The sequence below is a fragment of the Corapipo altera genome, unplaced genomic scaffold (genome assembly GCF_003945725.1).
Source record: "Corapipo altera isolate COAL_440 unplaced genomic scaffold, ASM394572v1 49, whole genome shotgun sequence".
Classification (NCBI taxonomy): domain Eukaryota; kingdom Metazoa; phylum Chordata; class Aves; order Passeriformes; family Pipridae; genus Corapipo; species Corapipo altera.
This window is the reverse complement of record NW_020884879.1, coordinates 14,767,090-14,784,601: the sequence shown is the minus strand read 5'-3', so window position 1 is coordinate 14,784,601 and position 17,512 is coordinate 14,767,090. Positions and strand designations below refer to the sequence as shown.

The following is a 17,512-nucleotide window of genomic DNA, read 5'->3' as shown; positions in this document are numbered from 1 at the left end:
CACTTGTCTTACTAGGTTGTTAATTCTCTTATTAGAGCATAAACTCTTGAAACAGGATTCACTTGGAGTAAGATGCCTAAGGTTAGGGGCCTTGATATGTGTCTAATTTCTGGTATTCCATGATTATTGATCAGCTCTGTGCTGGCTTTGGAGAATGCTTGGGCAAGTCCTGAAGCACACCTCCTGATCCATCTGCTGCACAGCTTCCTCAGCTCCTAATTGCATTGACGACTTGCATTTGCAGGAGGTCGGGCAGATGGCATGAGTGAAACACACAGGGAGAAACATCATATATATCAAGCTGAATCCTGGCTTGAACGCGACATTTTGTGTTTCTAAATGTAGGTTCTGTTGAATGTTTAGATACTTTTTTAGCTGTAAATGCAAATAATTACAAATGGTAACTTAAATTTTAAGAGTTACTGAGATACTTAAGAGACTTGTTTCTGTTAAGCCTTCTATTCATCACGTTGTTTGACTGCGAGTGTGCAGAAATTTCTCGCTTATGGGAGTGGATATGGTGGAAGAATCCAGCAACTACATTGAAGAGGGCTGAGATAATTTCTTTCTATCAGGTCTTTGATTTTTTTTTTTTTGTTTTTAATTAGACTGTTCATGTTTGCCTGCTTTGAACTTAAAGGTCAAACTTAAAGATGATCTTCAGAGAGAAGCTCATTGTGTCCCTTCAGATGACTTAGAAATCACAGGATTTTGTTCTGGATATGTTTCACTTCAGATAAGCTTTTTCAGGCAGATGGAAATGAATTGATTCAAAATGCTTTCCCTATTTCAAATGTAATCTTATGTCTGCAAAATTTGTTTCTGTTTCTGACATATATATATATTTTCTCCCCCCCCCCCCGAAACTCATACATTTCCAAGCAGAGTATGAGGGATGTACTTCAGCTTCTGATCTTAAAAATGAGGGAAACTAACCTACTCATTTGAGGGAGGGGAAGGACGGGAAGCCCAACTTGATATTAAAAGGCACAACGTGCATTACCACAAGCTTACTTTCTTTGTAAGACACAATACTACATTTCTTTCATATCTGATAGTTTTCACCAGAAATGTCATACATAATCAGCTATGTTGCTTAAAGTTTGCAGCAGAAGAACTCAGAGGGCAACATATCAAGCTGCTGTGGCAAATCAATGATGATGATTCACCTTCTCTAGAACTAGGCAAATATATTTCACAATCTTAAACAACAGAGCTAATGGTTTCTGTGTGGCTTTGAGGAAGCACAAACCCACCAGGATTAGAGAGTGTGTGCAGTCCTGCTCTTGCATGCAGTGCTGCAAACCACAATTCTGCTGACTGGAGCAAATATTGAATCAAGTGAACTAATGAACATTTGAGGAAATTGATAGGAGGATTGAACGTATTGAGTCTCTGTGCAATACACGCTGTTGAGAATATCTGTCCTGGTTTTTCACTCTGTTTTCTCTTTGATGAATATGCTGAGAAACTAATGTACCCCATCAGTTGACTCAGGTAAACAAGAGTGGGGGTGAGTCTGTTGTCTTGCATGAACTATTCTAGAGAGACTCCAGAAGTTGTGTATTATTTCAGACCATTAAATTGCATCATCCTTCAAGCTTAACCTTGCCCCCCTCCCTTAAATTTGAAACTTAATTCAATTACTAGATTCACAACTCTTTTTAGGGGAGTTACAGGTATTTGCAGGAATTCACACATACAGAGTGCTTTGTATTTAAATATAAGCTTGACTTCTCTCAAGAATTATGCTGATTATGATCCCTCTGTTATGGAATTTATAATTGGTAGTTAATTTCTTTTACCATGCTACGAGTTAGTTAGATGGCATGATTCTGTGCAAGAATATTCTTAGTCCAGCGTGTTGGTATTTTCATGAGAGACATTGGTAAGAATCTTTTTTTATACTGATCTGTATACTGTTGCACTGAGTTGGTGAAATGTCTTTTTCTGTAAAATATAGTTATCTGAACCTCAATAATTGTAGTATATCCTTTGATCAAACTCTTGTAGGGGATCTGTCTTATTTTGGTTGTTTCCCTGCAGTATTTTGTCCTCTTATATTCTTTAGTAAAGAAATAAATTATTTCCCTCAACACAGGTTCTCATGTTTCCATTGACTTTCATTTTCTGTTCTTTCTGTGATTCCAGTCCATTATAAATTAACAAACCATATTTCCCTAGCAGCAGTAGTAATACCAGCTAAAGCATTTGTTTTCTTATTAGTTTTCTTCTCCACCCTGCCCTTAGCCACATGGCAAAACCAGCTGAAGGAACTGATACATGCTTGTTTTGCTTCGGTTTGGTTTTGTAAGTCCTTTAAAATTTAAGGTAAAAACTTTAACATTTACCTTCTTAATCCAGTGTTACTTTGTTACTTTTGAACTGGTAAAGTCCCCCTGCAATTTTATAGCAGGCATGCACGGACAGTTGTACTGGCTTAATTCAGATTGATAATGCAGTCAGGAGGAAAGAGATGTTAAGTAGCAAAAAAGTTTTTGCTGTTTAGCACGTTAACATTGTAAGTTTTTCTTGCTGAATAGTCATCCTTTGTTCTGAGTAGTAGTTACCTCATCTGTCTGCACAGCTTATGTATGCTACCTACTTTCTTTAAGGAGCAAAAATTACAAAAAAGGAATAAAAATAACTGAGTGGAGTTAAATTTATGCTATTTTCACAATGCGCTACCTGCCTCCATGTGGATAGCTGTTGCTGTGTTGCTGGGGTTGTAGCCTCTAGAATCAGAATTTGTGCAACTCACAAGTATTTTAATGTGTGACATGAAAAAGAAGGGTCAGAAAAACTATACACATTGTGAAAATGAAGAGGAATATACAGCTGCAGACTTCCCCACCCTTTCACGATAAAGAAACATTTTTGTCCTTGCAAAACTTAATTCACTTAAAAAAAAAAGATAATGTCGATGAAACATAGTGGGTAAACATCATAGGGTTTTGCAGTATATTTATTCCAGTATACTTTTAGGCATCCAGTGCAATGAGCAATTCTGTTCCAGCTCTTCTTTCCCAAAACATGATGCACATGTGGCAACTCAGGGTCATGTAAGTCTACAGGGAGTTGAAAGAGCTCACTGGCCCAATGAAAACTGAATTTGTCAAGCTATTAAAGCTTGGTGCTTTGGTAGTGATTGTATAAGGAGTGTGCAAATAAGCACAGACAGATGTGGTGTAGGAGGCAACAAGTTTTTTTTGGAGGTCACCCTCAGACTGGATTAAAGCACATTGAAAAACTATATCTCTAAGCAAGATCCTGTCTGTAATCATCTGGTTATGTCAGTGTGTATCTGGTGTATATTAACACACCTTTTCAGCAACTTGTCCCATGAGTTCTGGGCTTGAAACTGATATACAAAGGCAGGAGGAGGAGGCTGGAACAAGGTATTTGAAAGGTGTACTCTGCTTGATTAAAATAAATGTACATGGCTGTCCTCTTCTCATAACTGTGTTTAAAGATGTAAATAAAGGGTCTCTTTCCATTCTTTGATTTTGATCTAAGAAAAGACAAAAGTTTGGATACTGCTGAGAGTTTGCTGTAGATTTAATGAGGGATAGGGACCCATATAATATTGAGGGGAAGCAGAGGAATTTACTGCTGCAGAAAATGAGCTTTTCAACCATGTGTTAGAATATAAATGCTACTAATAATGACTACAATTCAGTTATCCTTGGTAATGTGTGACCTCCTCCTCTTCTCAAGTAGTCAGTGAAGCAACTGACAGTAGTCTCAAATTGGTTTAGCAAATAGAAAGATTATTACAGAAAATCCAGTTACAAAGACCCACTGGATTGAATTATTCTGAACTAATTTTAAATAGAATGAAGCCACTAGAGTAGTTTCTGCTTTTCTGTAGATTTGCCAGTGATTCGTTATTTGAAAATGTCACATTTAATAAGCTGGAGGAGCAGGTACTAAGGCTGACTGAATCAAGACAGGTTGTGCATTTAGGTTTCTGAAATTATACCAGAATTGTATATTCCTGAATGGTGTATTGTGAGCAGGGCTGGGGACAAGCTGTAGTTCTGTATGAATGTCTAAAAACGGCTGAGGAGAAAGTGGAGAATAGGTGAGAAGATTGCTTCACAGATAAAAAACCCATCAGACATATTACCTGTTGAATTGCAGATATAAAATTAGAGAAAGACTTCCAACAGGATTTGCTGCAAACCTTTAACATAGCAGAAAATATGGCATGGGAAGTAATAACATAAAATGTTCCTTTATTGTATTAGCACTTTCTTCAGAGGACTAGTGTCATCTAAGGTTTAACCGTTTCACTTGTACAGAGTTTATTTTTTTGACTTTTGAGTTTTTACCTTGCGTGTATGTACACATAAATATTTTTCTATGTGCTTCAAAGGTTGTTACTCCATGTTTTTCAAAGACAATGAGGCATTTCAGTTGAGTAGAGAGGGTTCTGTAGAGCACAACGAAGAGAGTTTACACAGATTGTCATCAAAAGTTATCAGACTAAAAATGTAATTGCTGTTTGTTTGGAATGCTGCTGCTCAAATAGCATGTTTAATCTGCTTCCTTAGTTCAATACCTGTAAACATGAAGAAGCAATAGTATAATATGTTGGAATTGAAAGCAAGTTGAAGTGTTCAGATATACTCTTAAGATTCTTTTGTTTGTCTGTACAAAAATTATTTCCTACTATATAAATGCTAAGTGAAGACCACAGCAGCAATTTTCTTAAATCTGCACAGAACTTTGCTCTTTTCTGTCTGTGTACCATAGCTATGTGAGCTGTAATTTTGCAGACAGAGTAAACAAGGTATAATGAAAGGTTAATTGAGTCCAGCAAATACCAACAGTCATACAAACGTAAATAAACTGTAGATGAAGGCCTGTGCTAAAGCCTGGGCTAGGAATTTTGTGGGAGAAGAAACACTCATGGTATTCTACAATGGGAAGAATGTACACAGGGAAAATTCACACTTTGATGCTATATGTGCTTGCACTTGCATCTGTATTTCTAGTCCCTACATTCAAGAGGATTTGGGGGAAGGGAGGAGAGATCTCTCTGCATCCTGGAAGGCATGATGGAGAAAGCTCTTTACAGGATTTACAGGGAGACATAGTGCTATCATATGTATCTTGGGAATTCCATTTAAGGAGCAATTTCATCTTTCATAAGGAGTGGTTTCTTTTGCAGGCCACCCAAAATACTGATTATTTCAGTACTGTCTTCCTATAATGAACTTGCATGCACTACTAGCAGTTTGAGGCAGGTAAACCTGATTTGGTAATCTAGGGGAATTACAGTATTGTACTAAACTGTTTAATTATTCTGTGGTGATCTGAGATCCCAGCAAGGCTTATTAGAAAGCTTTCATTTTTTTTTGTCTGCTTGCTATTTGCATACACTGATATGGTTTACTGTTGAAAATGGCTGTGTTAAAATTATTGAAAGTTAATTATGTTGCTACAGGTAAAAAAGAAATGAGAGAGGAAAGTACCATAATCTGAGTTTGCTAGTTACTCTTCTCTATACATCTTCAGCACGAGAAAACTTATGGAAGCTGGAGTAGTTCAGAAGCAGTGAGGTGAAGGCTCTGTGGGACCAAGAAGAGTCGTCAGCTGGAAGCACAAAGAAAATCTCTGTGTGTGTGTACTGGATACTGTGTGTCTCTTGGCAAATCTTCAGCTGTGTGGAAGAACTGTAAGCAGTTTAGTTGTTAGGAACAATGTTTGGGGAAAAGCAAGTGCTAAATTTGCAGCATGTTTTTTTACATAAACTTGCTGTTTTTTCTTAGATGTACTGACTTGGCAGAAGCTACCCACAGAGATCATCTCTGGATTGTTATTGTCTGAATGCAATGGACTTTGAGTTAAAAATGATTGGATGCTTCTCCTGTTCTGTTGTTGAGTCTCCTTAGACATGATTATTTTAGTTTTTTTCTGAAGTCTGCTAGTGGCTTTCAGGTGTTAATGCTTCCTTACTTTAACTGAATAGGCAAGAGACTTTTTGACACTGCTTGAAGTTAATAGATATCTAGAAAAAACCAAGTGTCAGGTATTTATTTAGAAATATATTCTAATAACCTGTTTGGGGGAGAACTTAGCATGATATGCCTAGAATTTTATCTCACTAAGGGAGAAATTGTTTTGTGGACTTCTTTTATTCCTATGAAGTTTACATGGCTTTACTAGTGTGAGTTCCAGTTTGGTAAAGTTTTGTAATTAAACTGTTACCGTATGTGTAATAACCTTATTACATAGTTGGGAATGTAGTTAATTAAAGTTCTCTTCAAATGAAGGGTGAATTTCTAGTTTTATGTAACTTAGAGTACAGTGAACACAAGTACCTTTAGCCTACTGTGTCTTTGAGGATTTCCAGATGCCTTGACATGGAGAAGGACAGTGTCAGTATTGTTAATGATGAAAACTTGAGGTTTTTTTAATCTCTTGGTTGCCAAATATTTTGTGTGATGTTGGAGACAGTCACTAGAATACTTGAGTGAAAGAATGCAAAGTCAATTTCAAGCAAAGCTTTTAATGTTATAATATAATTTCACTCTTTTTTTAAAGTATAGATAACAATATAATTTTAATTATTATTATCTTTGCATGTTCCTTGGATCTCATCCACTGGCTTTGGCTTGAAAGAATTTAATTCGGATTGGTTCCTTCTCACAGTAGTCTTCTATGGTATAAATCGTGTGAACTCCAAACATTGATTGGTTTCCTTGAAGTATTCCAGCCTGTGCTGCTTGGACTGGTGCTACCTTCTGATTACCAGGATGGTTACAGTTCTTTAAAATGCCAGTGCTTACTGGTTTGTATTCATTACATATTTAATACTTTTTTGTTTGTTTGTTTTTAGTTGTAATATTGTGATTTTTTTAGTTGTCTGCGAACATTTTTTGCCCCTTTTTTTTTAATACCAAGTGGAAGAGTATCTTCTTCTGCCTCTCCTCCAGTGAGCAGAGGAGCACATGTATTCATTTTGGATGTTATTTTTATGAGGTAATTCTTTTTTCCAGTGAGAATGTAGGATGTTTTCTATTCCAGAATATTTACTTTCAGTTAAGTAAATAAACTTTTATTCTCATGTTTATGGTGAATATTAGGTTTCAGATATGCAGATCCTTGTAGAATTGAGACTTATGTATGTGCTTCTCTGGCAGGGAATGCCAGTTGTTTAGAGTACGGTATTGAGGGAACACAACATGTTCTTCATTTTTGAATACAATTCTGATGCAAGAATGGAAAAAATTAATGAAAGATATGTAATAAATGCTTGTAAGTGTGGGGGTTTTCCTAGCATCATATTTTGTAATGAATTTGTATTTTTCCATTTTATGGTAAATAGTTTACATTTTTCCCAATGGCAAGTTCCATAAGAATTCTTTTTCCTGTAATCTAATGTACAATTTGATGTTGATATTGTAGAATCTGTATAGCTTTCCTAAAGGTAACAATTCAGTTATCCCTTACTTGATGAGAGTGTTATCCTTGACTTCTGCCAAAGTATAACTGTGAGATATTTATACTTTACATGGTATGACAGCATATTTAAGTAATCAGAAGAAATATTACCTAAAGACAGCCTAGAAGAGAGGGTTCCCTTCAGATACAGAGGGATGTTGGCATAGGAACCAATGGAATAATCCAGTCATAAGCAAATTTCAAATGGGAATAAGAGATATCCTTCAGTGTAGTTAAGTTTTAATTGATGCTTTGAATTGAATTGGGGAGGGGGGTAAACAGTGAATTAGATCTAAGTTGGAGTTTGTTTCATGTTATAGACTGGTATCGCCCACAGCAGTGGCTTGACCTCTTTGACCCTTGCAGATGAAGTCTTACCACTGTCTTTACAGAGAGATTTGTTAATTTTATAGTTGCAAATGAGGCTAGCTGGTTATAAGGTGTTAAAGGAAAAAGGAGAAAACTAGAAACCAGTTGGGGTTTTTTTTATACAAAAATGATGAACAGTCTGAAGAGGGTAAGGAAAAACTTTCAAATTATGTGCTGAAAAAGTGAATTAAAGCTGGAGAGGTGAGAAAAGTATTATGGATACCTGTTGTAGTGGTTTACCTCTGGCCAGCAGCTAAGCCCCATGAAACCTCTTACAGAAAACTGTGGGTTGAGATAAAGACAGGTCAATAAGCAAAAAAAAAAAAAAAAAAAAAAAAGACGGGGGAGGAGTAAAAGAAAAAAGGCAGTAGCTCACCACCAGGTGACCAATGCCCAGCCAGTCTCCAAGCAGCGACAGGCAAACTATACACGCACACACACACACACAAAATTTGCTGAGCATGACACCATATGGCATGAAATATTCCTGAGGTCAGTTGGGGTCAGCTGTCCCGACTGTGTCCCTTCCAAACAACTTGTGCACCCTCAGCCTGCTCACTGGTGGGGTGGGGTGAGAAGTTAAAAAAGGCCTTGACTCTTCTTTAAGCACTGCTCAGCAGTAACTAAAACATCCCTGAGTTGTCAACAGTGTTTGCAGCACAAATCCAAAACACAGCACCATATAACCTACTGTGAAGAAGATGAGCTCTGACCAAGCCAAAACCAACAACAAAGATCTTCCACGTTTTCAGAGATTTCTTTGAAATTATGATGGTCTCTAGAAGTGTAGATGAAATGGAAAATTATGTTGAAACTGTAGTACATGACTCACCTGCGTGGTGAAACGGTTGCTGCACACCATTGTAAAACTGCAAAATAATGCATCTGTTTGATCAGCTCTAGCTTCTCTGTGCAAAAACCACATAGATTTCCATTAATTCTGTGATAGAGATCTATAAAGACATGGTCTTCTGCAGCTGTGTGTGAATGTGAGAGTTCAGGAGGGATTTATTGTTTCATTTCTGGTGCACTTTATTTGAAAGTACTAAATACTAGTACAATTAGTTCCATTTTAGGATACGTAATCCTTTTAATTCCCTATAATAATCTGAGCTGTAATTCTGTGTTTATGTCACAGATAATACAGAGGAAGACTCCGAAAGCTGTAGTGCTTTTCTACAGTCTTATTCCCCTGTTTCAGCATTTTACATCCTCTTTTCCTTCCCAAAATCAATGGTGATGTTGAGATAAGCATTTCCAGCTCTTGGATCCTCTCTGTTGTGGTTTTGATTGTGTGTTTGGGGAGAGGGAGAGCAAAACAAGGAAGTAGCCTATGTTTTCAAGCCTGACGTCTTCTTTCTCTTGCTAATTTTTAGTTTTGCAGAGATTACTTTTTCCCATTTAAAAGATTGTATCAGTTCCATTTTATTTGTCTTTAAGATATTATTTGTCTTGTGTGAAAATTGTTAGTTACCTTTGTTATAATCTGTTTTTCTGCTGATAATGCTTCTTGAATTTTTGTATGCTTACTACTAGATGTGGTTGTTACATGACCATGGTATTGTACTGTGATTAACTTGTGTTTTGGTGTGGAGGGCAGAGGGAGCAGTCACACAGTGAAGGATATTAGATTTTCTCTATTCTCAAGAGTAAAAGTAAAGTTCAAGTCTGATCTCTACCTCATTCATAGTAATAGTATCATATCATGTGCTTATCTACCATTAAAAATATTTTGGCCTTCTAAAAATAATTAATGTCGACTACTGTAAGAACCTTTCTTTTTATTTAACAAAGGTTACAAAATCTGTACTTTCACATTAATAGGTTTAGGCAATGCTGCTTGAAAGAGTAATAACATTTAATTAGATTGACAGTTACATGAACTTTTTACTTCTGCTCAGTTTTGTGGGTTTAGTTGGAAACTTTAAACTTGGAAGCCATTCCATTGTCTCTGTTGCTTGGTAATGTTTGTTGGACAGGCTTCAGAGCATCTCAGGGAGCAGAGTTCCTGGGTGTGAATGCTAAGGTGGGAGGTAAAATTATGGAAGGTATGAAGATGCTGGAGGGAGGAAAAGAGTTTCTTCTCCTTCCTGTTGATCAGGAATTTGTCTTCAAGCAAGTAAGTGGATTGAATGTCCTAACTTGGGAGGAAGGCATACTTTCCTAAAGCGTTGGTGACTATTAGGTTACTGTTGTTATTATTGTTACTTATTGAGGAATACTGAATGTCTGGAATATGGAATTATTTTCATGTTTTGAACAGTCCTGGGTAACGTGCATTTGAACAACCTCTGGACTAGCTGTTTCTGGGATGAACCACTGACCTGCTAACCTGGGGCTTACTGGGGGTAAACCTGAACATCAGTCATATCAGAAATAAGATGTAGATTTTAGGTTGGTGTGTATTCATTTTGCTCACATTTCTTGATGTTAGGCAAGTCTATGAGTAAACATATTTGTTGCTCGTGATTTGTGATAAAATGCCAAACTTGAGAACCTGTGTTAGGTAAGTGAATTAGTGTGACTGTGTGAAATGGTAAATGAGGGACAGGACACAGGCAAAGTGTGCTTTTGCTGCATGGGAACTTAGTTAGAAATATGAAATTGGTGTGGGTTTTGTCAGAATCAGTCCATGCCATTAGTTTAAAGCTTACACACAAAAATCAAAGCAAGGTGTTGTGTTTAGTTGATTATGGTTTTGCATGTTTGAGCAGGCTTTGGTGTTAGAACAGACTTCCTGAGATGATTTCTTATAACACACATACATACATATATATATACATATATCTCCATCCATTCTTGATCCTGCATATTTCAAGAATGTATTCCTACAACATTGGAAAACTAGGCTTCATGAAATTCCCTATGATTTAACCTTGCAAAATGACTAGAGCATACAGACAAGACTACTTTTGAAATCGAAGATATTTCCTAAAATTGGTTTAAGTAACTTGAGATTATGTTGAAAATATACTGTAAAACAATTACTTGAAGTGTTTGTCAGAAGCATTAAAGTCTTATTCCTTCTGTTTTAATGTATTTTAAAATAGTATGAAATAGAGGCACTACAAACTTTTCCTTCCCCTTAGTCATTACTGTGGTATCTAAAACTGTTTAAGACCAAATATGTTAACTGGTCATTAAGGTTTCATAGCAGAACCAGCAGTGGTGGGTTGTTTGTTTTGAGTGGTTTTTTCTGTATAATCTGTGCCTTTTTTTTCTGTATATGCCTCATTTAACAAGCAGTGTGTACTTCATATCTTTTATAGATAAATTAGTAGTTCTAATAATGTTTTAGTTTGCCTTGTTATTTCTATGTATGTGAGCTGTGAAAAGAGTTTTCCATGTCTTGGCAGAAACATTCCAGGGTGGTGTTTAGCTGTCATGAACTGATGCAAATTTAAGCATTCAGTTTTGAATATAGATTTGTAAAGTAATTTTGATACAGTTTGCAATCAATGCAGGCGAAGAGTAGAAGTACTTAAGAAACTGCTTGTAAACATGTGTTTTCTGTTGTATACTAATCCTGGTTTCAAATGTTTACCTAAATAGTTTTACTTTCCAGACATTTTCAGTTATTTAATTTTATATTTGTTGTTATGACACCGTTTCTATAACTATGCCTTTGTTTCATTTTACAGAGGAAATAAAGGCTGAAACTGAAAAGCAAAGGTATGTGATAGTTCATTGTATTAAGTGATAGTGCTTTTAGCATGTTAAAATGTGTACCATACTTATTCTGCAGTGGGAATACAGGCTCTCTCTGAAAAGTATTTTTAACATATTTTGGATGGCTGGTAGTATCTGGAAATGTGCAAATAGTGCTGTTTATGTGACTGGCTGTTCTGGTGCAAGGCACAGGGCTTGGGACTAGCTTCAGAAAATAGCTTAGAGAGAGCAGGCTGATACTGTCTGGCCAGGAAATGTAGGAAATAAGAATCAAGTCGGGAAAAGGTCTTCGTGGGTGGCATAGAAATTTCTTTCTTTATATTGATTGGTGGAGGAGCCTTGAAGCGGGTTTGGAGAAGGGGGAAAGAGCCTGGAATGCAGATAAAAGACTTGAACACTGTGAGTGAGCAAGGGGAGGAGATAGGGATGAGGAAGTTGGAATGAGCAGAGAAAACCAATGTAGTTTGAAAAGACAGTGTGTGGAAAGGACCTTGTTAGGGAATAGTTCGTCTGTGTGTGAAGGTAGAACCAACATTTGACATTTAGCACTCTTCTGCTATCAGCAAGTAAATTTTTAAGTATTGGTAAACTGTGGAGTGCATTATTAGTATTTACGTGTTCCACGGGATCTTCTTCCTCATCCAGGGTACATTACTGACTGTGAGTCAGGGCTGTGTGGTGAGGACTTTTTATACCACTTGTTAAAAGAATCAGATCAGTGTGAAACTGATGATGAAAGTGTTCTTACAGCTTAAGCAGATGAGAGCTGCTTGGGAATCTGTGTTCTACCCTGGTTTGGGCAAATCATTTAAACCACAGCTGTCAGAATTGGCTTCTAATGATTTCTGCTTCATCCCCTAGGTGTTTGGGCTGAAATCTACAGGTTTTTACTTGGACAGTGTAAGCACATCTAGCTGGAAGGAAAGCCAGTGGGAACTTCATTTCAGAATATGTAAAGGAAAGCTTAATATCAAATATGCTGAAAAATTTAGTCTTGCAGCTTATCAAATTGAACACGTTAAACCTTAGTGGGTGCATCTGATTGAGACTGTGCTTCACTTTCCACCAGCAAAATAAAGTCAATACCATTAGCTCATAGTAGGATTGTAAAAATAAATTTAATATTTTTGTAGTGTTCAGAAAGTGTTGTATCTAGCACCACAAGACTGTCTCAGACAGAAAGTAATAATGTGGATTTATAATAAGGTTTTCCTAGAGAAGTATAAGTAAAGCAGAAGTCCACATTGTGAAAAGCATGATAAGAAAAAAAAACACCTTAATGTTAAATATTCAGTGAGAGATGTTTGTTCTGGGCACTGAATAAGGAAAGGTAATATCTGATCCTGTAGTTAAATACCATGCTAAGACTAATGAGAGCGCTGAATTATAATTATTTATACAAGTGTGATTCAGCCATTTCTGAACTTTGGGTGCTTCATTTCTGTCCTAATAATGTCTGAAGTTGTGTTTATTTTGGGGGTAGAATGTGTCTGCCTGTGTACATTTTCTAAATAAATTTTGATTTCTTCAGTGCTGTCTTTATTTTGACAGTAGCTTTTGCTGCTATGAAGGCATTGCTGGACTTGGAAATTGTGGATGGACTTCCCTATTTTTACTGTAGAGTCAAATTTTTTAGATGCAGTAGAAAATACTGTTTTTCTAGGCCTTAGAATAGATAAACTTCTTAGTTTATCAAATTATTTTCAGCTTCTTATTTCTGTAATTGAGATTTGAATACCCTATCAAGGGACTTCTAATGATGATTCTTTAAAATTTTCCAGTCTCTGTTCAAGGTAACTAATCTGAAAGTTAACCTGGAATGCATTGAAAAATAGATAATTTTCACCTTTCAGAAGTTTTGTATGGAAAACTGCTTCGTTTGTTGTTTATTTTTTTAAACAGAACTGGCATTTGGTAGTGGAGTGGAGGGGAATGGAATAGAAAAGTACAGGCTGATTTATATAACTGGTACGCAGCAAATGCTTCCAAAACGGTTTTCAAAATCCACTGTTTGATACCTTAGCCTTTTTCTATTGCTGATACATAAGATCAACATATTTCATAATTCTCATGCTTGGTAGATACCTTGGTGGAAGAAAGTTTTGAGTATAGTTTCTGGTTTTAGAGTCTGCTGGGGAAAAAACAAACGACAAAAAACCAACAAACCAACAGAAGCAATTCACCGACATTAAGAAGAAAAATCCCTTTGAGTTTCTATTTTCCCCTCTCTGCTGTCTCCTTCCCTTACATCATCAGTAATGTGATGAGGTTATTGAGTTGCTTTTCCAGAGACAAAGGTGTATCATCTTCCATACTTAATATTTTACCCATTTTAAAATAGCTTTCAATTAAGAGAAGCTTCAGGCTTATTCAGTAACTTGCTCTGGCCTGGGTTCATCATTTCCATAATCTCATCATGGCCTGCTCCTTGTTTTGAACAATTCTGGGTTTATTTCTGGAGTGCTCTTTTCAACTTAATTTTAATGGTTTCAATAGACATAATCACTAGATGAGGAACAGTCTTGTCATGACATAAGCAAGAGATAACCACCCTTCCATTCCTCAGAGAAAAGCTTTTATAAGAATTTCAGAGAGGTTTAAGAACATAGAAGAATCGTGTACTTCCTTTGCAACTTATCTGATTGGGGTTTTGTTCAAAAGAGCTCTGCTTCCAGCAAAACAATATAAGGCAATAAATAAAGTTGCACATCCAACATAAAGACAAGCCTCTGATTTTCTTCAGGAAAAAAATATGTAGGGATAAATTAAACCTTCAAAAGAAATGTTATTTCGTAGAAAGTAGCATCTTAACACTAATTGTTCACTGTTAAGACTTAGAATTTAGCTCCCTTTTTAAACAACCTAAACAAGGAGGTCTCTTGGAATGTGGTACCAAACATCATCTCAAGGACAATGCAGCTTGCTCCATGAAAAGCTGAAACTAATGTATATTGATTAGTTTAAGGCTCACTTCATGATGCATGGGACTGCAATCATTCCTTAGATTTATAATAAACTCTTGGCAGTTCATTCTTTCACTTCAGGAACGTGAAATTGAATGCATTCCTTGAAGCATCTGATTTTATTTGCAACATGCATAAGACCTGTGTTTGAATATAGTTATTCTATAAAGATCTGTTTGAATTTCTGCAAGTATTTTACAGTCCTTCACTACAGAATATGCTGTTATGCGCCTTTTTTTTTTTTTAATACCGCTTGTGAAGTCTGTGTAAGACAGTGTAGTTTACCTTTAATGTAAAGATACCTGTGCGTGCACAAAAAAGGTCAGGAATGCTTTATGGATGATAGGTGATGAGCTTTCTGTGAAATAAAAAATCTGAACGTCTTCCTTTGAGCCAAAGGCAAACTGCATTGAAGCACACAAATTAGTGAAAAATGACCCATTCTTAATGACCCTTTTTCGATAAGTATTAATGAGCATGACCTTTCTGAAGGTGCTGTAAGCAATAAAACTTCAACAGCTCATAATTTTCTTGCTTTTGTACTGTTAGTCATTTCAGATAATTTGCCCAAGTGAGATATATTCCTAATCACTGAACTCTTAAATTCTGTGGTGTCACTTGAAGCAGAGATAGGGTAAAGGTTTGAGGAGTTTTGTTTTGTTAGTTTGTTGGTTTGTTTTTATCCCCTGAGTATATTCAGGATTGAAGTTCAGATACAATTTCATTTCCAAAACAGGTGTACTTTCTCTAAAGTACTGAACCAAGCTTGTATCGTAATATGGTAGTTGAGTAGTTAATAACTTCCAGGATCATTAGTTTTGGCAAGTTGTATTTTTATTGGTTCTAGTAGTAACAAACTTGACATCTCCTAATTATTATTTCATGTGGAAATTGTACTGAATAGATTTCCTTTCTTCCCCTCTGTTTTCACCAATCAAATAAGGGGAGTCTTTTCCTATTTGAGAAGAAACAAGTCTTATGCCTTCAAACCAGCAGGGACCACTGAATGTCCACTTAGTGTGCAAATGGGTCAATTTACCTGATCCATAAAGGAGATGTGAATTATAAAAGCTGTTAAGAATATTTTACGTATTACCATTACGTTAACTTCATAGAAGTTAGTCTTTTCCAGTGTTAATTTTCTTGATATTTTATTTCATTCATAAACATAGTGGTGGTGAGAACTATTTGCGTGATCACTTACAGCATTCTAATACAGTCATTCTGTTTAGTCCCCCTCATGGAGAAGCAAAGTCTGGTTCAAGCACTCTTCCACCTGTGAAATCAAAGACAAGCTTCATTGAAGCCGACAAATACTTCCTACCATTTGAATTGGCATGCCAGTCCAAGTGCCCCAGGATTGTCAGTACGTCTCTAGATTGTTTACAGGTCTGTATAAAGATGGGCTTTAACTGTCACCTTTAAATTCTGTTGCTTTAGAGGGGAAGTGCAGTTGAATGTAACAAATAATGTAATGGTATTTTTATTATTTTACTTTATTGCACACACAGCCAAATAACATTTATTTCTCACAAAAGATGAATGTATGTTATTTATTATGTAGTGTATGTATGTGTTTATTTGTGAGTATATGTATTACCACAGTTATGTGTTTGGATCAGTTTTATTATGTACAACTACTTTTCATGTGTTCAAATATGTGTTGAACTAACACAGCAGGTATAGCATTAGCAAATTCTTTTTGTTATTCATAATTGTTGTAAAATAGTTTTAATTTGAGATGTCTAGTTTCTCAAAACTCCTGAGGTTCCCGTAATGTTTTCAGAACAAATTCTACAGCCTGGAATTTTGCCATTTGCTTCTCCTGAGCAGCCCAACAATGAACCCAGTTTACAGTCACAGGCACATTCATGCCTGGCAAGCTCTTGCACCATGATGCTACTCTGTATTTTTCAGTAGGTGGGCCGTGGAGATTTACAAATACTCTTATGTCTGAAGTGTTCAGAAGAGGGGTTTACTAATTTTGTAATAAATTCCACTTTCCAGTATTGAAGACTTAGTTGAAAGAAAGGGATAAAAGAACACTTAAAAACAGAAGAAACACCGAATCTACTAACTAATCTTCTATCTTTAAATAGAAATCATTTGCAGCTGGTTTATCTGGTATTAAAAACATTTGTGTGCTGCCTACATATGAAGACTTGTGTGATGTGAGCTAGTTTTTAGGAACCTGTTCATTTTAAAACATTAACTGATGAACAAAATGTTAAACTTACTGACAAACTTTGTATTGCAGTTGCTGAGTGAAAAATGGAATAAATCTGGAAGGCGTTTAAAAAAAATCCTTGATGTTTTATGAGACATGGGGTAAAATGTACTGTTTTAATTATTCTGTGCAAGTCAGAGCTTTCAAGTGAATTTATTTATTATAACAAAAAAACAGCTTAATTTTTTAAGCTCTTATTTATGTGAGTTTTTTTCTTTTCTCCAGAAACTTATAGCATATGGGCACTTGACAGGGAATGCTCCAGACAGTACAGCTCCAGGCAAAAAATTAATTGATAGAATTATCGAGACAATATGTGGCTGTTTTCAAGGCCCTCAAACAGACGAAGGGGTTCAGCTACAAATAATAAAGGTAATACACTCAAATATCTCATGCATTTATCGTGGTGACAGCAGGAAGACATGATCTCAAAGTTCGAAAGCAGAAGTGTTTAATTTGTAAATGTAATGGTAATTTTAAAATACTTTCTTGATCCTTTTTCTTTGAAATGGAAACTCCCCGTCCTACTCTCCTTTTCCTAATTTCTCCCTCTGCATTTTGGGTGAACTCATGGTTGTGACCTTAAGTCTTGTGCACAGACCAAAGGGTGAAATTTCGTTCATAGCAGACTCATGGAGCCTATAATTGTGCCTCCTCTAATTGTGAGGAATTACCGTCAAACCATCCTGCACTCCCAGTGGGGGAAATGGTAATTAAGCAGCAGATTTTAAAATCCATTTTGGAATTGGTTGATGAAATGCAATTAGACCTGGCAGTTGGGTGTTGCCCCACTAGCTTTGTGCTGCTGTGTCAAAGCCTTTTGCTTGAAGGA

The 17,512-nt window shown here is 36.2% G+C and overlaps 1 protein-coding gene across 3 annotated transcripts in view; it reads left to right on the top strand.

The window, feature by feature from the left end:
- ARFGEF1 (ADP ribosylation factor guanine nucleotide exchange factor 1) overlaps nucleotides 1-17,512 on the top strand; it is an 89,844-nt gene that overhangs the window by 14,999 nt on the left and 57,333 nt on the right. For 2 of the 3 annotated variants that reach the window (XM_027638787.1, XM_027638786.1), the window contains exons 2-4: nucleotides 11,463-11,493; nucleotides 15,686-15,842; nucleotides 16,906-17,052. In XM_027638787.1, coding sequence (XP_027494588.1) covers nucleotides 11,463-11,493; nucleotides 15,686-15,842; nucleotides 16,906-17,052 — 335 coding nt within the window. The remainder of the gene's footprint in view (nucleotides 1-11,462; nucleotides 11,494-15,685; nucleotides 15,843-16,905; nucleotides 17,053-17,512) is intronic. The other variant, XM_027638788.1, reaches the window with a different exon arrangement.